The following is a 23079-nucleotide window of genomic DNA, read 5'->3' as shown; positions in this document are numbered from 1 at the left end:
CGTCATTGATGTCATTGTCTAAAGAAAATGTGTTTCAGCATCGGCCCCGTCGTGTCTACCTATAATCTGTATGGAAGCCCCAGTGTGAGGGGGGCGGAGATTTGTCATTGTAACAGTTTTGGAAATGACATATAAGCTGTGTGTGATAACATTAAAGTCTGTCTTGTTCAAGCAGTAAGCTGGTCTCATGTGTGGCTTTCTGGGCGATTCCAGGGATATCCCTCCTCGTGGAATATTGGGGTGATTTTCGTTATGGGAAGAAGGGAACGTTGACGGGGATATCATACCGATACCGTCACAGACACACCTCCACCTGTCCAGTATATGACACACCTCCACCTGTCCAGTATATGACACACCTGCACCTGTCCAGTATATGACACACCTCCACCTGTCCAGTATATGGCACACCTCTACCTGTCCAGTATATGGCACACCTTCACCTGTCCAGTATATGACACACCTCCACCTGTCCTTTATATGACACACCCCCACCTGTCCAGTATATGGCACATCCCCACCTGTCCAGTATATGACACACCTCCGCCTGTCCAGTATATGACACACCTGCACCTGTCCTTTATATTACACACCTCCACCTGTCCAGTATATAACACACCTCCGCCTGTCCAGTATATGGCACACCTCCACCTGTCCAGTATATGACACACCTCTGCCTGTCCAGTATATGACACACCCCCACCTGTCCAGTATATGATACACCCCCACCTGTCCAGTATATGACACACCTCCACCTGTCTAGTATATGACACACCTCCACCTGTCCTTTATATGACACACCTCCGCCTGTCCAGTATATGACACACCTCCACCTGTCCTTTATATGACACACCTCCGCCTGTCCAGTATATGACACACCTCCGCCTGTCCTTTATATGACACACCTCCGCCTGTCCAGTATATGACACACCTCCGCCTGTCCAGTATATGACACACCCCCACCTGTCCAGTATATGACACACCTCCACCTGTCCAGTATATGACACACCTCCACCTGTCCAGTATATGACACACCTCCACCTGTCCAATATATGGCACACCTCCACCTGTCCAGTATATGACACACCTCCACCTGTCCAGTATATGACACACCTCCACCTGTCCAGTATATGACACACCTCCACCTGTCCTTTATATGACACACCTCTGCCTGTCCAGTATATGACACACCTCCACCTGTCCTTTATATGACACACCTCCGCCTGTCCAGTATATGACACACCTCCGCCTGTCCAGTATATGACACACCCCCACCTGTCCAGTATATAACACACCTCCACCTCTCCTTTATATGACACACCTCCACCTGTCCAGTATATGGCACACCTCCACCTGTCCAGCATATGGCACACCTCTACCTGTCCAGTATATGACACACCTCCACCTGTCCAGTATATGACACACCTCCACCTGTCCAGTATATGACACACCTCCACCTGTCCAATATATGGCACACCTCCGCCTGTCCAGTATATGGCACACCTCCACCTGTCCAATATATGGCACACCTCCACCTGTCCAGTATATGGCACACCTCCACCTGTCCAGTATATGACACACCTCCACCTGTCCAGTATATGACACACCTCCACCTGTCCAATATATGGCACACCTCCACCTGTCCAGTATATGACACACCTCCACCTGTCCAGTATATGACACACCTCCACCTGTCCAATATATGGCACACCTCCACCTGTCCAGTATATGGCACACCTCCACCTGTCCAGTATATGACACACCTCCACCTGTCCAGTATATGACACACCTCCACCTGTCCAATATATGGCACACCTCCACCTGTCCAGTATATGACACACCTCCACCTGTCCAGTATATGACACACCTCCACCTGTCCAGTATATGACACACCTCCACCTGTCCAGTATATGGCACACCTCCACCTGTCCAGTATATGACACACCTCCACCTGTCCAGTATATGACACACCTCCACCTGTCCAGTATATGACACACCTCCACCTGTCCAGTATATGGCACACCTCCACCTGTCCAGTATATGACACACCTCCACCTGTCCAATATATGACACACCTCCACCTGTCCAGTATATGACACACCTCCACCTGTCCAGCATATGGTACACCTCTACCTGTCCAGTATATGGCACACCTCCACCTGTCCAGTATATGAACCCCCTCCACCTGTCCAGTATATGGCACACCTCCACCTGTCCAGCATTTGAAACCGCTCTACCTGGACACAGGCCCACCACATTTCCATTAGAATACATTGCAGTGATCACGTTCACACTGTATGGATATAGTATTAAAAAAAAAAGTAAAACTTGTCTTCCAGGCAAACCTATTTTAAAAATAAATCTCAAAATCGTACACCTAACTAGTAGAGGCCTCCCTGCAAGACTTGGGGGGGGGGGGGGGTTCCCTATAGACCCCCCCCAGATCCTGGTGTTATGATGTCACCTAAATCTGGACAAGGTCATCTGATTGGAGGGCAAGAATGGCATTTTATAATAATAGGTACAGATTTCATGTAGAAAGGATACTGTTCCTCTCTATTGTCACATGCTAGGAATGTATTCATGCAGACGTGTTAAGTTACTTCATTTTGCCAGAACAAATATTGACTGTACGAGTTCTCAATATTATATATCAGATTCAGCGGCAAAGTCCCGGAATTACAGTTATACTGGATTTCAATCCCTTCCCTGTAAAACGATCGGTGAGAATTCAATATTTGTGCCAAGCGTCTGGGGTCCTTTCTACTCTGCCATTGTGCTGGGATGTACAAAACCCATCATAGGGATCAGACAGTAACTGGTTGGCAAGGGTGGCCATCATAGGGATCAGACAGTAACTGGTTGGCAAGGGTGGCCATCATAAGGATTGGCCAGTAGCTGGTTAGCAAGGGTGGCCATCATAGGGATCAGCCAGTAACTGGTTAGCAAGGGTGGCATTCATAGGGATTGGCCAGTAGCTGGTTAGCAAGGGTGGCCATCATAGGGATCAGCCAGTAACTGATTAGCAAGGGTGGCCATCATAAGGATTGGACAGTAGCTAGTTAGCAAGGGTGGCCATCATAGGGATCAGACAGCCAGTAACTGGTTGGCAAGGGTGGCCATCATAAGGATTGGCCAGTAGCTGGTTAGCAAGGGTGGCCATCATAGGGATCAGCCAGTAACTGGTTAGCAAGGGTGGCATTCAAAAGGAATTGGCCAGTAGCTGGTTAGCAAGGGTGGCCATCATAGGGATCAGCCAGTAACTGATTAGCAAGGGTGGCCATCATAAGGATTGGACAGTAGCTGGTTAGAAAGGGTGGCCATCATAGGGATTAGTCAGTAACTGGTTGGCAAGGGTGGCCATCATAAGGATTGGACAGTAGCTAGTTAGCAAGGGTGGCCATCATAAGGATTGGACAGTAGCTAGTTAGCAAGGGTGGCCATCATAGGGATCAGTCAGTAACTGGTTAGCAAGGGTGACCATCATAGGGATCAGCCAGTAACTGGTTAGCAAGGGTAGGCATCATAGTGATTGGCCAGTAGCTGGTTAGCAAGGTTGGCCATCATAGTGATTGTCCAGTAGCTGGTGCTGGGATATGCAAAACACAGCTAGCTTTACTGGTGAAGAGTCTTTCCTGCCCCCTCCACCTCGTCTTCTAATGTCTGATTGCTGGTTGGTGAGGGTGACCATTATAGCTATTGACCAGTAGCTAGTTAGAGAGGGTGGCCATCATAATGATTAGCCAGTGGCTGGTTAGCAAGGGTGGCCATCATAGGGATCAGACAGCCAGTAACTGGTTAGCAAGGGTGGCCATCATAGGGATCAGTCAGTAACTGGTTAGCAAGGGTGGCCATCATATGGATCAGCCAGTAGCTGGTTAGCAAGAGTGGCCATCATAGGGATTGGCCAGAAGCTGGTTAGCAAGGGTGGCCATCATAGGGATCAGCCAGTAGCTGGTTAGCAAGGGTGGCATTCATAGGGATTGGCCAGTAGCTGGTTAGCAAGGATGGCCATCATAGGGATCAGCCAGTAGCTGGTTAAAGAAGCTGGCCATCATAGTGATGGGTCAGTAACTGGTGGGCGAGGCTGACCATCATAGTGATTGGCCAGCAGCTGGTCAGCAAAGCTGGCAATCATACTGATTAGCCAGTAAGTGGTTAGCAAGAGTGACCATCATAGTAATTGGCGGGTAGCTGGTTATTGAGCGTGGCCATCATAGTTATGGCCAGTAGCTGGTTAGGAAAGGTAGACATCATAGTAATTGGCCAGTAGCTGGTTAGCAAGGGTGGCCATCATAGGGATCAGCCAGTAACTGGTTAGCAAGGGTGGCCATCATAAGGATTGGACAGTAGCTGGTTAGAAAGGGTGGCCATCATAGGGATTAGTCAGTAACTGGTTGGCAAGGGTGGCCATCATAAGGATTGGACATTAGCTGGTTAGAAAGGGTGGCCATCATAGGGATCAGTCAGTAACTGGTTAGCAAGGGTGGCCATCATAGGGATCAGCCAGTAACTGGTTAGCAAGGGTAGGTATCATAGTGATTGGCCAGTAGCTGGTTAGCAAGGTTGGCCATCATAGTGATTGTCCAGTAGCTGGTGCTGGGATATGCAAAACACAGCTAGCTTTACTGGTGAAGAGTCTTTCCTGCCCCCTCCACCTCGTCTTCTAATGTCTGATTGCTGGTTGGTGAGGGTGACCATTATAGCTATTGACCAGTAGCTAGTTAGAGAGGGTGGCCATCATAATGATTAGCCAGTGGCTGGTTAGCAAGGGTGGCCATCATAGGGATCAGACAGCCAGTAACTGGTTAGCAAGGGTGGCCATCATAGGGATCAGTCAGTAACTGGTTAGCAAGGGTGGCCATCATAGGGATCAGTCAGTAACTGGTTAGCAAGGCTGGCCATCATATGGATCAGCCAGTAGCTGGTTAGCAAGAGTGGCCATCATAGGGATTGGCCAGTAGCTGGTTAGCAAGGGTGGCATTCATAGGGATTGGCCAGTAGCTGGTTAGCAAGGATGGCCATCATAGGGATCAGCCAGTAGCTGGTTAAAGAAGCTGGCCATCATAGTGATGGGCCAGTAACTGGTGGGCGAGGCTGACCATCATAGTGATTGGCCAGCAGCTGGTCAGCAAAGCTGGCAATCATACTGATTAGCCAGTAAGTGGTTAGCAAGAGTGACCATCATAGTAATTGGCGGGTAGCTGGTTATTGAGCGTGGCCATCATAGTTATGGCCAGTAGCTGGTTAGGAAAGGTAGACATCATAGTAATTGGCCAGTAGCTGGTTAGCAAGGGTGGCCATCATAGGGATCAGCCAGTAACTGGTTAGCAAGGGTGGCCATCATAAGGATTGGACAGTAGCTGGTTAGAAAGGGTGGCCATCATAGGGATTAGTCAGTAACTGGTTGGCAAGGGTGGCCATCATAAGGATTGGACATTAGCTGGTTAGAAAGGGTGGCCATCATAGGGATCAGTCAGTAACTGGTTAGCAAGGGTGGCCATCATAGGGATCAGCCAGTAACTGGTTAGCAAGGGTAGGTATCATAGTGATTGGCCAGTAGCTGGTTAGCAAGGTTGGCCATCATAGTGATTGTCCAGTAGCTGGTGCTGGGATATGCAAAACACAGCTAGCTTTACTGGTGAAGAGTCTTTCCTGCCCCCTCCACCTCGTCTTCTAATGTCTGATTGCTGGTTGGTGAGGGTGACCATTATAGCTATTGACCAGTAGCTAGTTAGAGAGGGTGGCCATCATAATGATTAGCCAGTGGCTGGTTAGCAAGGGTGGCCATCATAGGGATCAGACAGCCAGTAACTGGTTAGCAAGGGTGGCCATCATAGGGATCAGTCAGTAACTGGTTAGCAAGGGTGGCCATCATAGGGATCAGTCAGTAACTGGTTAGCAAGGCTGGCCATCATATGGATCAGCCAGTAGCTGGTTAGCAAGAGTGGCCATCATAGGGATTGGCCAGTAGCTGGTTAGCAAGGGTGGCATTCATAGGGATTGGCCAGTAGCTGGTTAGCAAGGATGGCCATCATAGGGATCAGCCAGTAGCTGGTTAAAGAAGCTGGCCATCATAGTGATGGGCCAGTAACTGGTGGGCGAGGCTGACCATCATAGTGATTGGCCAGCAGCTGGTCAGCAAAGCTGGCAATCATACTGATTAGCCAGTAAGTGGTTAGCAAGAGTGACCATCATAGTAATTGGCGGGTAGCTGGTTATTGAGCGTGGCCATCATAGTTATGGCCAGTAGCTGGTTAGGAAAGGTAGACATCATAGTAATTGGCCAGTAGCTGGTCAGCAAGGTTGGCCATTATAGTGATTGTCCAGTAGCTGGTTAGCGAAGCTGGCTATCATAGTAATGGACCAGTTACTGGGAGATGAGGCTGGCCATCATAGTGATTGGCCAGGAGCTGGTAGGTGAGGCTTGTCGTCATAGTGATCAACCAGTAGCTGGTTATTGAGGGTGAATATCATAGTGATTGGTCAGTAACTGGTTATTGAGGGTGGCCATCCTAGTTTTGGCCAGTAGCTAGTTAGTAAGCGTGGCCATCATAGTGATCAGCCAGCAGCTGGTTATTGAGACTGGCCATCTTAGTAATTGGTTAGTAGCTATTTAGTGGAGGTGGTAATCAAAGTAATTAGCCAGTAGCTAGTTAGTGAAGGTGGCCATCATAGTGATTGACCAATAGCTGGTTCCAGTAGCTAGTTAGTGAAGGTGGCCATCGTAGTGATTGGCCAGTAGCTGGTTAGCAAAGGTAGACATCATAATGATTGGCCAGTACCTGGTTAGCAAGGGTGGCCATCATAGTTATTGGCCAGTAGCTGGTTATTGAGGGTGGCCATCATAGTTATGGCTAGTAGCTAGTTAGTGAGGGTTGCCATCATAGTGTTTAGACAGTAGCTGGTTATTGAGGGTGACTATCACAGTGATTGGTCAGTAGCTAGTTAGTGAAGGTGGCCATCATAGTGATTGACCAATAGCTGGTTCCAGTAGCTAGTTAGTGAAGGTGGCCATCGTAGTGATTGGCCAGTAGCTAGTTATTGAGGGTGGCCATCCTAGTTTTGGCCAGTAGCTAGTTAGTAAGGTTGGCCATCATAGTGATAGCTATTTAATTGGTAATTGGTTAGTAGCTATTTAGTGAAGGTGGCAATCATAGTAAATGGTCAGTAGCTAGTTAGTGAAGGTGGACATCGTAGTGATTGGCCAGTAGCTGGTTAGCAAGACTGGCTAAGCTAGTTAGTAAGATTGCCCATCAGTAACCAGCTACTGGCCAGTCACTGTGATGGTCAGTATTTGCATATCAGGGCATACTTAATTTTCTGGACCATAACATACAATAGGTTATTTCTTTTATTGTGGCCGCCGGATTGCTTTAATTGATTTTGGGAGCATAGTCTCAGGTCTGTAGTTGCCCCAGCCCGGTGCCTCGTGTGCCCGTGATGGATGTACTGGAAAATCAGGAGATAGCTTCACATTTTCACAAGATCCTCAAATGCCACAAAAGCTACACAAATTGATTGCTGCAAATTGACTTCTGGCATAAAATATAGATTGTTAGTCATGCCCGTTAGATAATCCTGTGTGAGTCAGATAACGAGATGTACGAGCCGGAGCATCTGCAATGTACAGCTATTGATTTTGGTTTTAAAATGATTAATGAACACGCCGGGTACAAAGACCTTTCAGACAAACTCATTTGCTGTTTTCTTATCCACCTCAATAATTTAAATGTAACGTGATCTCTGCCATCTGGTTTATTGTTTCGGAGACAGTTCTGTAGTGCCAAGAAAAAGGAAAAACATGGCCTAATTTTGGAGTAATTTTATGGAGAATTTTGTTCTTGTACAAATTATACTCCAAGGGAAGAGCCAGAGGTCCAAGCTGGTCCACATATGGGAGATTGGTCCACCTATGGGAGATTGGTCCACCTATGGGAGATTGGTCCATGTATGGGAGATTGGTCCACGTATGGGAGATTGGTCCACGTATGGGAGATTGGTCCACCTATGGGAGATAGGTCCACCTATGGGAGATTGGTCCACCTATGGGAGATTGGTGTACTGTAAGGTTGACCTATCCATAGATCGGTGGTGCTTGATGGTGGAAGAAGGACTTTTGGTTCTACAAGGGATAAAATACGACGGGACCCGAAAAAAGCGGCACGGCAGCGGCGCTTTGCGGCGGCGGTTAATGATGGGATGTGGGGTTCCAGCACCTTGCACCTCTAGACCCCTTTACATTACACATTGGTGATCAGTGGGAATAATGTCCCTTACATTGGTGATCAGTGAGAAGAATGTTCCTTACATTGGTGATCAGTGAGAAGAATGTTCCTTACATTGGTGATCAGTGAGAAGAATGTCCCTTACATTGGTGATCAGTGAGAAGAATGTTCCTTACATTGGTGATCAGTGAGAAGAATGTTCCTTACATTGGTGATCAGTGAGAAGAATGTTCCTTACATTGGTGATCAGTGGGAAGAATGTCCCTTACATTGGTGATCAGTGGGAAGAATGTTCCTTACATTGGTGATCAGTGAGAAGAATGTTCCTTACATTGGTGATCAGTGGGAAGAATGTCCCTTACATTGGTGATCAGTGGGAAGAATGTTCCTTACATTGGTGATCAGTGGGAAGAATGTCCCTTACATTGGTGATCAGTGGGAAGAATGTTCCTTACATTGGTGATCAGTGGGAAGAATGTTCCTTACATTGGTGATCAGTGGGAAGAATGTTTCTTACATTGGTGATCAGTGGGAAGAATGCTCCTTACATTGGTGATCAGTGGGAAGAATGTCCCTTACATTGGTGATCAGTGGGAAGAATGCTCCTTACATTGGTGATCAGTGAGAAGAATGTTCCTTACATTGGTGATCAGTGAGAAGAATGTTCCTTACATTGGTGATCAGTGAGAAGAATGTTCCTTACATTGGTGATCAGTGGGAAGAATATTCCTTACATTGGTGATCAGTGAGAAGAATGTCCCTTACATTGGTGATCAGTGGGAAGAATGTCCCTTACATTGGTGATCAGTGAGAAGAATGTTCCTTACATTGGTGGTCAGTGAGAAGAATGCTCCTTACATTGGTGATCAGTGGGAAGAATGTTCCTTACATTGGTGATCAGTGAGAAGAATGTTCCTTACATTGGTGATCAGTGGGAAGAATGTCCCTTACATTGGTGATCAGTGGGAAGAATGTTCCTTACATTGGTGATCAGTGGGAAGAATGTTCCTTACATTGGTGATCAGTGGGAAGAATGTCCCTTACATTGGTGATCAGTGAGAAGAATGTTCCTTACATTGGTGATCAGTGGGAAGAATGTTCCTTACATTGGTGATCAGTGAGAAGAATGTTCCTTACATTGGTGATCAGTGGGAAGAATGTTCCTTACATTGGTGATCAGTAAGAAGAATGTTCCTTACATTGGTGATCAGTGGGAAGAATGTTCCTTACATTGGTGATCAGTGGGAAGAATGTCCCTTACATTGGTGATCAGTGAGAAGAATGTTCCTTACATTGGTGATCAGTGGGAAGAATGTCCCTTACATTGGTGATCAGTGAGAAGAATGTCCCTTACATTGGTGGTCAGTGGGAAGAATGTTCCTTACATTGGTGATCAGTGAGAAGAATGTCCCTTACATTGGTGATCAGTGGGAAGAATGTTCCTTACATTGGTGATCAGTGGGAAGAATGTTCCTTACATTGGTGATCAGTGGGAAGAATGTTCCTTACATTGGTGATCAGTGAGAAGAATGTTCCTTACATTGGTGATCAGTGAGAAGAATGTTCCTTACATTGGTGATCAGTGGGAAGAATGTCCCTTACATTGGTGATCAGTGGGAAGAATGTTCCTTACATTGGTGATCAGTGGGAAGAATGTCCCTTACATTGGTGATCAGTGGGAAGAATGTTCCTTACATTGGTGATCAGTGGGAAGAATGTTTCTTACATTGGTGATCAGTGGGAAGAATGCTCCTTACATTGGTGATCAGTGGGAAGAATGTCCCTTACATTGGTGATCAGTGGGAAGAATGTTCCTTACATTGGTGATCAGTGGGAAGAATGTCCCTTACATTGGTGATCAGTGAGAAGAATGTCCCTTACATTGGTGATCAGTGGGAAGAATGTCCCTTACATTGGTGATCAGTGAGAAGAATGTTCCTTACATTGGTGGTCAGTGAGAAGAATGCTCCTTACATTGGTGATCAGTGGGAAGAATGTTCCTTACATTGGTGATCAGTGGGAAGAATGCTCCTTACATTGGTGATCAGTGGGAAGAATGTCCCTTACATTGGTGATCAGTGGGAAGAATGTTCCTTACATTGGTGATCAGTGGGAAGAATGTCCCTTACATTGGTGATCAGTGGGAAGAATGCTCCTTACATTGGTGATCAGTGGGAAGAATGCTCCTTACATTGGTGATCAGTGGGAAGAATGTCCCTTACATTGGTGATCAGTGGGAAGAATGTCTCTTACATTGGTGATCAGTGAGAAGAATGTTCCTTACATTGGTGATCAGTGGGAAGAATGTCCCTTACATTGGTGATCAGTGAGAAGAATGTTCCTTACATTGGTGATCAGTGGGAAGAATGTCCCTTACATTGGTGATCAGTGAGAAGAATGTCCCTTACATTGGTGATCAGTGAGAAGAATGCTCCTTACATTGGTGATCAGTGGGAAGAATGTCCCTTACATTGGTGATCAGTGGGAAGAATGTTCCTTACATTGGTGATCAGTGGGAAGAATGCTCCTTACATTGGTGATCAGTGGGAAGAATGTCCCTTACATTGGTGATCAGTGGGAAGAATGTCTCTTACATTGGTGATCAGTGAGAAGAATGTTCCTTACATTGGTGATCAGTGGGAAGAATGTCCCTTACATTGGTGATCAGTGAGAAGAATGTTCCTTACATTGGTGATCAGTGGGAAGAATGTTCCTTACATTGGTGATCAGTGGGAAGAATGTCCCTTACATTGGTGATCAGTGAGAAGAATGTCCCTTACATTGGTGATCAGTGGGAAGAATGTCCCTTACATTGGTGATCAGTGGGAAGAATGTTCCTTACATTGGTGATCAGTGAGAAGAATGTTCCTTATATTGGTGGTCAGTGGGAAGCCTCATCACTAATGTCAGTGAAAGGAATAGTGCCCTAAGGTCAGGATAAAGGCAAGCAAAGGGCCACATCCGGCCTGCGGGCCACAGTTTGGAGACCACTGGTCTATGTTAACACAGACAATCCCGGGAGAGGACCCATGAGAGCTGTGCATGTTTCCCTATCAGACTGTGTAGGCGGGGGCTGTCCTTTTACTTATGTCTCATATTACACTAAGCTTTCTGTTCTATGCTGTGCAGCTGTGAAATGCTGTGTAAATGATGTACTTGATGATGAAGAGCTGTAGAGTAGAGAGGGCTACAGATAAACAAGTACAACCTCAGCAGAATGGTTTGTTTCTGTCTCTGTGTATCACCTGATCTGAGGATAGTCCCTTTACTGGGTATATAGGAGGGTCACATCCACTTTCGTGAAAAAAAAAATATATATATATATTTAAACGAGATGAATGAATAGAATAAATAAATCGTATTTTTCCTTTCCTGAGTTCTGCTGATCTAAGGCGAATTTTATGTAAATGGCGACTTCCTCAGCACTTTCCAAATGTCTCTTTCTGCAGATAAATAGATTATATTCATTATGCGTTTGGAAATGAAAAGCGATGTCCCCTCCACTTATATTCATTTGCATTTCCCCTTCTCTCTCTCTCTCCAAAGATTGATCACGTCGTTCGGGGCCATAATGGATATGAAGAATTGCAGAGGAGAGCCGCGGAGAGGTCAGTGCAGTTCTGTGTCTGTTCCCGGTTTCCTGGCTGGCGGAATCTCTTCGCCGTGTCATTATTCCCCATGATAGAACGCAGCGCAGGTCTTCCGCCCGCCGCGCTCGAGATGTGCCAAGATAGCCCCGGCTTTAATTACTTTTGTCTCCTGCTGATTGAATGTTTTTTTTTTTTGAAGAAAATATGTCTCTGATGCTACGGAAGAAGGATCAAAGGCATAAAAAGATTGTTTCTAGATGAAATAAGAGGCCCCCCCCCCCTCAGGTTAATATAGACGGAGCCATGGCTGACTCGGGGAAATCAATCTTCCACTTTGTCTATAGCGTGTTGGTTGGGTGATCACCATCTATTATATCAGATTTAAGAGTAGATAAAAGGATGAGAGCGTTATTCGCAATGAGAGATCGGGAGATGTGGCTGACGCGTTTCGGCGGTGCACAAGTTCGTCTTCGTCAGGACTAGCGGTGGCTTCTACATCTATTATTTTAGACTTAAGTGTATATAGAAAAGTGACGAGAAAAGACTGAGAAAAGTGACGAGAAAGGCTGAGAAAAGTGACGAGAAAAGACTGAGAAAAGTGACGAGAAAGGCTGAGAAAAGTGACGAGAAAGGCTGAGAAAAGTGACGAGAAAGACTGAGAAAAGTGACGAGAAAAGACTGAGAAAAGTGACGAGAAACACTGAGAAAAGTGACGAGAAAGGCTGAGAAAAGTGACGAGAAAAGACTGAGAAAAGAGAAAAGACTGAGAAAAGTGACAAGAAAAGACTGAGAAAAGTGACGAGAAAGGCTGAGAAAAGTGACGAGAAAAGACTGAGAAAAGTGATGAGAAAGACTGAGAAAAGTGACAAGAAAGGCTGAGAAAAGTGACGAGAAAGACTGAGAAAAGTGACGAGAAAAGACTGAGAAAAGTGACGAGAAACACTGAGAAAAGTGACGAGAAAAGACTGAGAAAAGAGAAAAGGCTGAGAAAAGTGACGAGAAAGGCTGAGAAAAGTGACGAGAAAGGCTGAGAAAAGTGACGAGAAAAGACTGAGAAAAGAGAAAAGACTGAGAAAAGTGACGAGAAAGGCTGAGAAAAGTGACGAGAAAAGACTGAGAAAAGTGACGAGAAAAGACTGAGAAAAGTGACGAGAAAGGCTGAGAAAAGTGACGAGAAAAAACTGAGAAAAGTGACGAGAAACACTGAGAAAAGTGACGAGAAAGGCTGAGAAAAGTGACGAGAAAGGCTGAGAAAAGTGACGAGAAAAAACTGAGAAAAGTGACGAGAAACACTGAGAAAAGTGACGAGAAAGGCTGAGAAAAGTGACGAGAAAAGACTGAGAAAAGAGAAAAGACTGAGAAAAGTGACAAGAAAAGACTGAGAAAAGTGACGAGAAAGGCTGAGAAAAGTGACGAGAAAAGACTGAGAAAAGTGATGAGAAAGACTGAGAAAAGTGACAAGAAAGGCTGAGAAAAGTGACGAGAAAGGCTGAGAAAAGTGACAAGAAAAGACTGAGAAAAGTGATGAGAAAGGCTGAGAAAAGTGATAAGAAAGGCTGAGAAAAGTGACGAGAAAAGACTGAGAAAAGTGACGAGAAAAGACTGAGAAAAGTGACGAGAAAGGCTGAAAAAAGTGACGAGAAAAGACTGAGAAAAGTGACGAGAAAGGCTGAGAAAAGTGACGAGAAAGGCTGAGAAAAGTGACGAGAAAAGACTGAGAAAAGTGACGAGAATAGACTGAGAAAAGTGACGAGAAAGGCTGAGAAAAGTGACGAGAAAGGCTGAGAAAAGTGACGAGAAAGGCTGAGAAAAGTGACGAGAAAGGCTGAGAAAAGTGACGAGAAAGGCTGAGAAAAGTGACGAGAAAAGACTGAGAAAAGTGACGAGAAAGGCTGAGAAAAGTGACGAGAAAGGCTGAGAAAAGTGACGAGAAAAGACTGAGAAAAGTGACGAGAAAAGACTGAGAAAAGTGACTAGAAAGGCTGAGAAATGTGACGAGAAAAGACTGAGAAAAGTGAAGAGAAAAGACTGAGAAAAGTGACAAGAAAAGGCTGAGAAAAGTGACGAGAAAAGACTGAGAAAAGTGACGAGAAAAGACTGAGAAAAGTGAAGAGAAAAGACTGAGAAAAGTGACGAGAAAGGCTGAGAAAAGTGACGAGAAAGGCTGAGAAAAGTGACGAGAAGGGCTGAGAAAAGTGACGAGAAGGGCTGAGAAAAGTGACGAGAAGGGCTGAGAAAAGTGACGAGAAAAGACTGAGAAAAGTGACGAGAAAGGCTGAGAAAAGTGACGAGAAAAGACTGAGAAAAGTGACGAGAAAAGACTGAGAAAAGTGACGAGAAAAGACTGAGAAAAGTGACGAGAAAAGACTGAGAAAAGTGACGAGAAAAGACTGAGAAAAGTGACGAGAAAAGACTGAGAAAAGTGACGAGAAAGGCTGAGAAAAGTGACGAGAAAGGCTGAGAAAAGTGACGAGAAAGGCTGAGAAAAGTGACGAGAAAAGACTGAGAAAAGTGACGAGAAAGGCTGAGAAAAGTGACGAGAAAGGCTGAGAAAAGTGACGAGAAAAGACTGAGAAAAGTGACGAGAAAAGACTGAGAAAAGTGACTAGAAAGGCTGAGAAATGTGACGAGAAAAGACTGAGAAATGTGACGAGAAAAGACTGAGAAAAGTGAAGAGAAAAGACTGAGAAAAGTGACGAGAAAAGACTGAGAAAAGTGACGAGAAAGGCTGAGAAAAGTGACGAGAAAGGCTGAGAAAAGTGACGAGAAAAGACTGAGAAAAGTGACGAGAAAGGCTGAGAAAAGTGACGAGAAAGGCTGAGAAAAGTGACGAGAAAGGCTGAGAAAAGTGACGAGAAAGGCTGAGAAAAGTGACGAGAAAGGCGGAGAAAAGTGACGAGAAAGGCTGAGAAAAGTGACGAGAAAGGCTGAGAAAAGTGACGAGAAAGACTGAGAAAGGTGACGAGAAAAGACTGAGAAAAGAGAAAAGACTGCGAAAAGTGACGAGAAAAGACTGAGAAAAGTGACGAGAAAAGACTGAGAAAAGTGACGAGAAAAAACTGAGAAAAGTGACGAGAAAGGCTGAGAAAAGTGACGAGAAAGGCTGAGAAAAGTGACGAGAAAGGCTGAGAAAAGTGACGAGAAAAGACTGAGAAAAGTGACGAGAAAGGCTGAGAAAAGTGAAGAGAAAGGCTGAGAAAAGTGACGAGAAAGGCTGAGAAAAGTGACGAGAAAGGCTGAGAAAAGTGACGAGAAAGGCTGAGAAAAGTGACGAGAAAGGCTGAGAAAAGTGACGAGAAAGGCTGAGAAAAGTGACGAGAAAGGCTGAGAAAAGTGACGAGAAAGGCTGAGAAAAGTGACGTGAAAGACTGAGAAAGGTGACGAGAAAAGACTGAGAAAAGAGAAAAGACTGAGAAAAGTGACGAGAAAAGACTGAGAAAAGTGACGAGAAAAGACTGAGAAAAGTGACGAGAAAAAACTGAGAAAAGTGACGAGAAACACTGAGAAAAGTGACAAGAAAGGCTGAGAAAAGTGACGAGAAAGGCTGAGAAAAGTGACAAGAAAAGACTGAGAAAAGTGACGAGAAAGGCTGAGAAAAGTGACGAGAAGGGCTGAGAAAAGTGACGAGAAAGGCTGAGAAAAGTGACGAGAAAAGACTGAGAAAAGTGACGAGAAAGGCTGAGAAAAGTGACGAGAAAAGACTGAGAAAAGTGACGAGAAAAGACTGAGAAAAGTGACGAGAAAAGACTGAGAAAAGTGACGAGAAAAGACTGAGAAAAGTGACGAGAAAAGACTGAGAAAAGTGACGAGAAAAGACTGAGAAAAGTGACGAGAAAGGCTGAGAAAAGTGACGAGAAAGGCTGAGAAAAGTGACGAGAAAGGCTGAGAAAAGTGACGAGAGAGGCTGAGAAAAGTGACGAGAAAGGCTGAGAAAAGTGACGAGAAAAGACTGAGAAAAGTGACGAGAAAAGACTGAGAAAAGTGACGAGAAAGGCTGAGAAAAGTGACGAGAAAAGACTGAGAAAAGTGACGAGAAAGACTGAGAAAAGTGACGAGAAAAAACGGAGAAAAGTGACGAGAAAAGACTGAGAAAAGTGACGAGAAAAGACTGAGAAAAGTGACGAGAAAAGACTGAGAAAAGTGACGAGAAAGGCTGAGAAAAGTGACGAGAAAGGCTGAGAAAAGTGACGAGAAAAGACTGAGAAAAGTGACGAGAAAGGCTGAGAAAAGTGACGAGAAAGGCTGAGAAAAGTGACGAGAAAGGCTGAGAAAAGTGACGAGAAAGGCTGAGAAAAGTGACGAGAAAGGCTGAGAAAAGTGACGAGAAAGGCTGAGAAAAGTGACGAGAAAGGCTGAGAAAAGTGACGAGAAAGACTGAGAAAGGTGACGAGAAAAGACTGAGAAAAGAGAAAAGACTGAGAAAAGTGACGAGAAAAGACTGAGAAAAGTGACGAGAAAAGACTGAGAAAAGTGACGAGAAAAAACTGAGAAAAGTGACGAGAAAGGCTGAGAAAAGTGAAGAGAAAGGCTGAGAAAAGTGACGAGAAAGGCTGAGAAAAGTGACGAGAAAAGACTGAGAAAAGTGACGAGAAAGGCTGAGAAAAGTGACGAGAAAGGCTGAGAAAAGTGACGAGAAAGGCTGAGAAAAGTGACGAGAAAGGCTGAGAAAAGTGACGAGAAAGGCTGAGAAAAGTGACGAGAAAGGCTGAGAAAAGTGACGAGAAAGGCTGAGAAAAGTGACGTGAAAGACTGAGAAAGGTGACGAGAAAAGACTGAGAAAAGAGAAAAGACTGAGAAAAGTGACGAGAAAAGACTGAGAAAAGTGACGAGAAAAGACTGAGAAAAGTGACGAGAAAAAACTGAGAAAAGTGACGAGAAACACTGAGAAAAGTGACGAGAAAGGCTGAGAAAAGTGACGAGAAAGGCTGAGAAAAGTGACGAGAAAAGACTGAGAAAAGTGACGAGAAAGGCTGAGAAAAGTGACGAGAAAAGACTGAGAAAAGTGATGAGAAAGACTCAGAAAAGTGACTAGAAAGGCTGAGAAAAGTGACGAGAAAGGCTGAGAAAAGTGACGAGAAAAAACTGAGAAAAGTGACGAGAAAAGACTGAGAAAAGTGACGAGAAAAAACTGAGAAAAGTGACGAGAAAGGCTGAGAAAAGTGAAGAGAAAGGCTGAGAAAAGTGACGAGAAAGGCTGAGAAAAGTGACGAGAAAAGACTGAGAAAAGTGACGAGAAAGGCTGAGAAAAGTGACGAGAAGGGCTGAGAAAAGTGACGAGAAGGGCTGAGAAAAGTGACGAGAAAAGACTGAGAAAAGTGACGAGAAAGGCTGAGAAAAGTGACGAGAAAAGACTGAGAAAAGTGACGAGAAAAGACTGAGAAAAGTGACGAGAAAAGACTGAGAAAAGTGACGAGAAAAGACTGAGAAAAGTGACGAGAAAAGACTGAGAAAAGTGACGAGAAAAGACTGAGAAAAGTGACGAGAAAGGCTGAGAAAAGTGACGAGAAAGGCTGAGAAAAGTGACGAGAAAGGCTGAGAAAAGTGACGAGAAAAGACTGAGAAAAGTGACGAGAAAGGCTGAGAAAAGTGACGAGAAAGGCTGAGAAAAGTGACGAGAAAAGACTGAGAAAAGTGACGAGAAAAGACTGAGAAAAGTGACTAGAAAGGCTGAGAAATGTGACGAGAAAAGACTGAGAAATGTGACGAGAAAAGACTGAGAAAAGTGAAGAGAAAAGACTGAGAAAAGTGACGAGAAAAGACTGAGAAAAGTGACGAGAAAGGCTGAGAAAAGTGACGAGAAAGGCTGAGAAAAGTGACGAGAAAAGACTGAGAAAAGTGACGAGAAAGGCTGAGAAAAGTGACGAGAAAGGCTGAGAAAAGTGACGAGAAAGGCTGAGAAAAGTGACGAGAAAGGCTGAGAAAAGTGACGAGAAAGGCTGAGAAAAGTGACGAGAAAGGCTGAGAAAAGTGACGAGAAAGGCTGAGAAAAGTGACGAGAAAGACTGAGAAAGGTGACGAGAAAAGACTGAGAAAAGAGAAAAGACTGCGAAAAGTGACGAGAAAAGACTGAGAAAAGTGACGAGAAAAGACTGAGAAAAGTGACGAGAAAAAACTGAGAAAAGTGACGAGAAAGGCTGAGAAAAGTGACGAGAAAGGCTGAGAAAAGTGACGAGAAAGGCTGAGAAAAGTGACGAGAAAAGACTGAGAAAAGTGACGAGAAAGGCTGAGAAAAGTGACGAGAAAGGCTGAGAAAAGTGACGAGAAAGGCTGAGAAAAGTGACGAGAAAGGCTGAGAAAAGTGACGAGAAAGGCTGAGAAAAGTGACGAGAAAGGCTGAGAAAAGTGACGAGAAAGGCTGAGAAAAGTGACGAGAAAGGCTGAGAAAAGTGACGAGAAAGGCTGAGAAAAGTGACGTGAAAGACTGAGAAAGGTGACGAGAAAAGACTGAGAAAAGAGAAAAGACTGAGAAAAGTGACGAGAAAAGACTGAGAAAAGTGACGAGAAAAGACTGAGAAAAGTGACGAGAAAAAACTGAGAAAAGTGACGAGAAACACTGAGAAAAGTGACAAGAAAGGCTGAGAAAAGTGACGAGAAAGGCTGAGAAAAGTGACAAGAAAAGACTGAGAAAAGTGACGAGAAAGGCTGAGAAAAGTGACGAGAAAGACTGAGAAAAGTGACGAGAAAGGCTGAGAAAAGTGACGAGAAAAGACTGAGAAAAGTGACGAGAAAGGCTGAGAAAAGTGACGAGAAAAGACTGAGAAAAGTGACGAGAAAAGACTGAGAAAAGTGACGAGAAAAGACTGAGAAAAGTGACGAGAAAAGACTGAGAAAAGTGACGAGAAAAGACTGAGAAAAGTGACGAGAAAAGACTGAGAAAAGTGACGAGAAAGGCTGAGAAAAGTGACGAGAAAGGCTGAGAAAAGTGACGAGAAAGGCTGAGAAAAGTGACGAGAGAGGCTGAGAAAAGTGACGAGAAAGGCTGAGAAAAGTGACGAGAAAAGACTGAGAAAAGTGACGAGAAAAGACTGAGAAAAGTGACGAGAAAGGCTGAGAAAAGTGACGAGAAAAGACTGAGAAAAGTGACGAGAAAGACTGAGAAAAGTGACGAGAAAAAACTGAGAAAAGTGACGAGAAAAGACTGAGAAAAGTGACGAGAAAAGACTGAGAAAAGTGACGAGAAAAGACTGAGAAAAGTGACGAGAAAGGCTGAGAAAAGTGACGAGAAAGGCTGAGAAAAGTGACGAGAAAAGACTGAGAAAAGTGACGAGAAAGACTGAGAAAAGTGACGAGAAAGGCTGAGAAAAGTGACGAGAAAGGCTGAGAAAAGTGACGAGAAAGGCTGAGAAAAGTGACGAGAAAGGCTGAGAAAAGTGACGAGAAAGGCTGAGAAAAGTGACGAGAAAGGCTGAGAAAAGTGACGAGAAAGACTGAGAAAGGTGACGAGAAAAGACTGAGAAAAGAGAAAAGACTGAGAAAAGTGACGAGAAAAGACTGAGAAAAGTGACGAGAAAGACTGAGAAAAGTGACGAGAAAAAACTGAGAAAAGTGACGAGAAAGGCTGAGAAAAGTGAAGAGAAAGGCTGAGAAAAGTGACGAGAAAGGCTGAGAAAAGTGACGAGAAAAGACTGAGAAAAGTGACGAGAAAGGCTGAGAAAAGTGACGAGAAAGGCTGAGAAAAGTGACGAGAAAGGCTGAGAAAAGTGACGAGAAAGGCTGAGAAAAGTGACGAGAAAGGCTGAGAAAAGTGACGAGAAAGGCTGAGAAAAGTGACGAGAAAGGCTGAGAAAAGTGACAAGAAAGACTGAGAAAGGTGACGAGAAAAGACTGAGAAAAGAGAAAAGACTGAGAAAAGTGACGAGAAAAGACTGAGAAAAGTGACGAGAAAAGACTGAGAAAAGTGACGAGAAAAAACTGAGAAAAGTGACGAGAAACACTGAGAAAAGTGACAAGAAAGGCTGAGAAAAGTGACGAGAAAGGCTGAGAAAAGTGACAAGAAAAGACTGAGAAAAGTGACGAGAAAGGCTGAGAAAAGTGACGAGAAAAGACTGAGAAAAGTGATGAGAAAGACTCAGAAAAGTGACTAGAAAGGCTGAGAAAAGTGACGAGAAAGGCTGAGAAAAGTGACGAGAAAAAACTGAGAAAAGTGACGAGAAAAGACTGAGAAAAGTGACGAGAAAAAACTGAGAAAAGTGACGAGAAAGGCTGAGAAAAGTGAAGAGAAAGGCTGAGAAAAGTGACGAGAAAGGCTGAGAAAAGTGACGAGAAAAGACTGAGAAAAGTGACGAGAAAGGCTGAGAAAAGTGACGTGAAAGACTGAGAAAGGTGACGAGAAAAGACTGAGAAAAGAGAAAAGACTGAGAAAAGTGACGAGAAAAGACTGAGAAAAGTGACGAGAAAAGACTGAGAAAAGTGACGAGAAAAAACTGAGAAAAGTGACGAGAAACACTGAGAAAAGTGACAAGAAAGGCTGAGAAAAGTGACGAGAAAGGCTGAGAAAAGTGACAAGAAAAGACTGAGAAAAGTGACGAGAAAGGCTGAGAAAAGTGACGAGAAAAGACTGAGAAAAGTGATGAGAAAGACTCAGAAAAGTGACTAGAAAGGCTGAGAAAAGTGACGAGAAAGGCTGAGAAAAGTGACGAGAAAAAACTGAGAAAAGTGACGAGAAAAGACTGAGAAAAGTGACGAGAAAAAACTGAGAAAAGTGACGAGAAAGGCTGAGAAAAGTGAAGAGAAAGGCTGAGAAAAGTGACGAGAAAGGCTGAGAAAAGTGACGAGAAAAGACTGAGAAAAGTGACGAGAAAGGCTGAGAAAAGTGACGAGAAAGGCTGAGAAAAGTGACGAGAAAGGCTGAGAAAAGTGACGAGAAAGGCTGAGAAAAGTGACGAGAAAGGCTGAGAAAAGTGACGAGAAAGGCTGAGAAAAGTGACGTGAAAGACTGAGAAAGGTGACGAGAAAAGACTGAGAAAAGAGAAAAGACTGAGAAAAGTGACGAGAAAAGACTGAGAAAAGTGACGAGAAAAGACTGAGAAAAGTGACGAGAAAAAACTGAGAAAAGTGACGAGAAACACTGAGAAAAGTGACAAGAAAGGCTGAGAAAAGTGACGAGAAAGGCTGAGAAAAGTGACAAGAAAAGACTGAGAAAAGTGACGAGAAAGGCTGAGAAAAGTGACGAGAAAAGACTGAGAAAAGTGATGAGAAAGACTCAGAAAAGTGACTAGAAAGGCTGAGAAAAGTGACGAGAAAGGCTGAGAAAAGTGACAAGAAAAGACTGAGAAAAGTGACGAGAAAGGCTGAGAAAAGTGATGAGAAAAGACTGAGAAAAGTGATAAGAAAGGCTGAGAAAAGTGACGAGAAAGGCTGAGAAAAGTGACGAGAAAAGACTGAGAAAAGTGACGAGAAAAGACTGAGAAAAGTGACGAGAAAGGCTGAGAAAAGTGACGAGAAAGGCTGAGAAAAGTGACGAGAAAGGCTGAGAAAAGTGACGAGAAAGGCTGAGAAAAGTGACGAGAATAGACTGAGAAAAGTGACGAGAAAAGACTGAGAAAAGTGACGAGAAAAGACTGAGAAAAGTGACGAGAAAAGACTGAGAAAAGTGACGAGAAAAGACTGAGAAAAGTGACGAGAAAGGCTGAGAAAAGTGACGAGAAAGGCTGAGAAAAGTGACGAGAAAAGACTGAGAAAAGTGACGAGAAAGGCTGAGAAAAGTGACGAGAAAGGCTGAGAAAAGTGACGAGAAAGGCTGAGAAAAGTGACGAGAAAGGCTGAGAAAAGTGACGAGAAAGGCTGAGAAAAGTGACGAGAAAGGCTGAGAAAAGTGACGAGAAAGGCTGAGAAAAGTGACAAGAAAGACTGAGAAAGGTGACGAGAAAAGACTGAGAAAAGACTGAGAAAAGTGACGAGAAAAGACTGAGAAAAGTGACTAGAAAGGCTGAGAAATGTGACGAGAAAAGACTGAGAAAAGTGAAGAGAAAAGACTGAGAAAAGTGACAAGAAAAGGCTGAGAAAAGTGACGAGAAAAGACTGAGAAAAGTGACGAGAAAGGCTGAGAAAAGTGACGAGAAGGGCTGAGAAAAGTGACGAGAAGGGCTGAGAAAAGTGACGAGAAGGGCTGAGAAAAGTGACGAGAAAAGACTGAGAAAAGTGACGAGAAAGGCTGAGAAAAGTGACGAGAAAAGACTGAGAAAAGTGACGAGAAAAGACTGAGAAAAGTGACGAGAAAAGACTGAGAAAAGTGACGAGAAAAGACTGAGAAAAGTGACGAGAAAAGACTGAGAAAAGTGACGAGAAAAGACTGAGAAAAGTGACGAGAAAAGACTGAGAAAAGTGACGAGAAAGGCTGAGAAAAGTGACGAGAAAGGCTGAGAAAAGTGACGAGAAAGGCTGAGAAAAGTGACGAGAAAGGCTGAGAAAAGTGACGAGAAAGGCTGAGAAAAGTGACGAGAAAAGACTGAGAAAAGTGACGAGAAAAGACTGAGAAAAGTGACGAGAAAGGCTGAGAAAAGTGACGAGAAAAGACTGAGAAAAGTGACAAGAAAGACTGAGAAAAGTGACGAGAAAAAACTGAGAAAAGTGACGAGAAAAGACTGAGAAAAGTGACAAGAAAGACTGAGAAAAGTGACGAGAAAAAACTGAGAAAAGTGACGAGAAAAGACTGAGAAAAGTGACGAGAAAAGACTGAGAAAAGTGACGAGAAAGGCTGAGAAAAGTGACGAGAAAGGCTGAGAAAAGTGACGAGAAAGGCTGAGAAAAGTGACGAGAAAGGCTGAGAAAAGTGACGAGAAAGGCTGAGAAAAGTGACGAGAAAGGCTGAGAAAAGTGACAAGAAAGACTGAGAAAGGTGACGAGAAAAGACTGAGAAAAGAGAAAAGACTGAGAAAAGTGACGAGAAAAGACTGAGAAAAGTGACTAGAAAGGCTGAGAAATGTGACGAGAAAAGACTGAGAAAAGTGAAGAGAAAAGACTGAGAAAAGTGACAAGAAAAGGCTGAGAAAAGTGACGAGAAAAGACTGAGAAAAGTGACGAGAAAGGCTGAGAAAAGTGACGAGAAGGGCTGAGAAAAGTGACGAGAAGGGCTGAGAAAAGTGACGAGAAGGGCTGAGAAAAGTGACGAGAAAAGACTGAGAAAAGTGACGAGAAAGGCTGAGAAAAGTGACGAGAAAAGACTGAGAAAAGTGACGAGAAAAGACTGAGAAAAGTGACGAGAAAAGACTGAGAAAAGTGACGAGAAAAGACTGAGAAAAGTGACGAGAAAAGACTGAGAA

The 23079-nt window shown here is 44.2% G+C and overlaps 1 protein-coding gene across 6 annotated transcripts in view; it reads left to right on the top strand.

Moving 5' to 3' along the window:
• Nucleotides 1–23079, top strand: part of FGGY (FGGY carbohydrate kinase domain containing) — a 251413-nt gene that overhangs the window by 164391 nt on the left and 63943 nt on the right. For all 6 annotated transcript variants that reach the window (XM_040360822.1, XM_040360823.1, XM_040360825.1 and 3 more), the window contains one exon: nucleotides 11775–11836. In XM_040360822.1, the coding sequence (XP_040216756.1) occupies nucleotides 11775–11836 (62 nt within the window). The remainder of the gene's footprint in view (nucleotides 1–11774; nucleotides 11837–23079) is intronic.

Source organism: Rana temporaria, chromosome 7 (genome assembly GCF_905171775.1).
Source record: "Rana temporaria chromosome 7, aRanTem1.1, whole genome shotgun sequence".
NCBI classification, from domain to species: domain Eukaryota; kingdom Metazoa; phylum Chordata; class Amphibia; order Anura; family Ranidae; genus Rana; species Rana temporaria.
The sequence above is the reverse complement of the archived record's forward strand: the minus strand, read 5'-3'. Positions and strand labels throughout refer to the sequence as shown.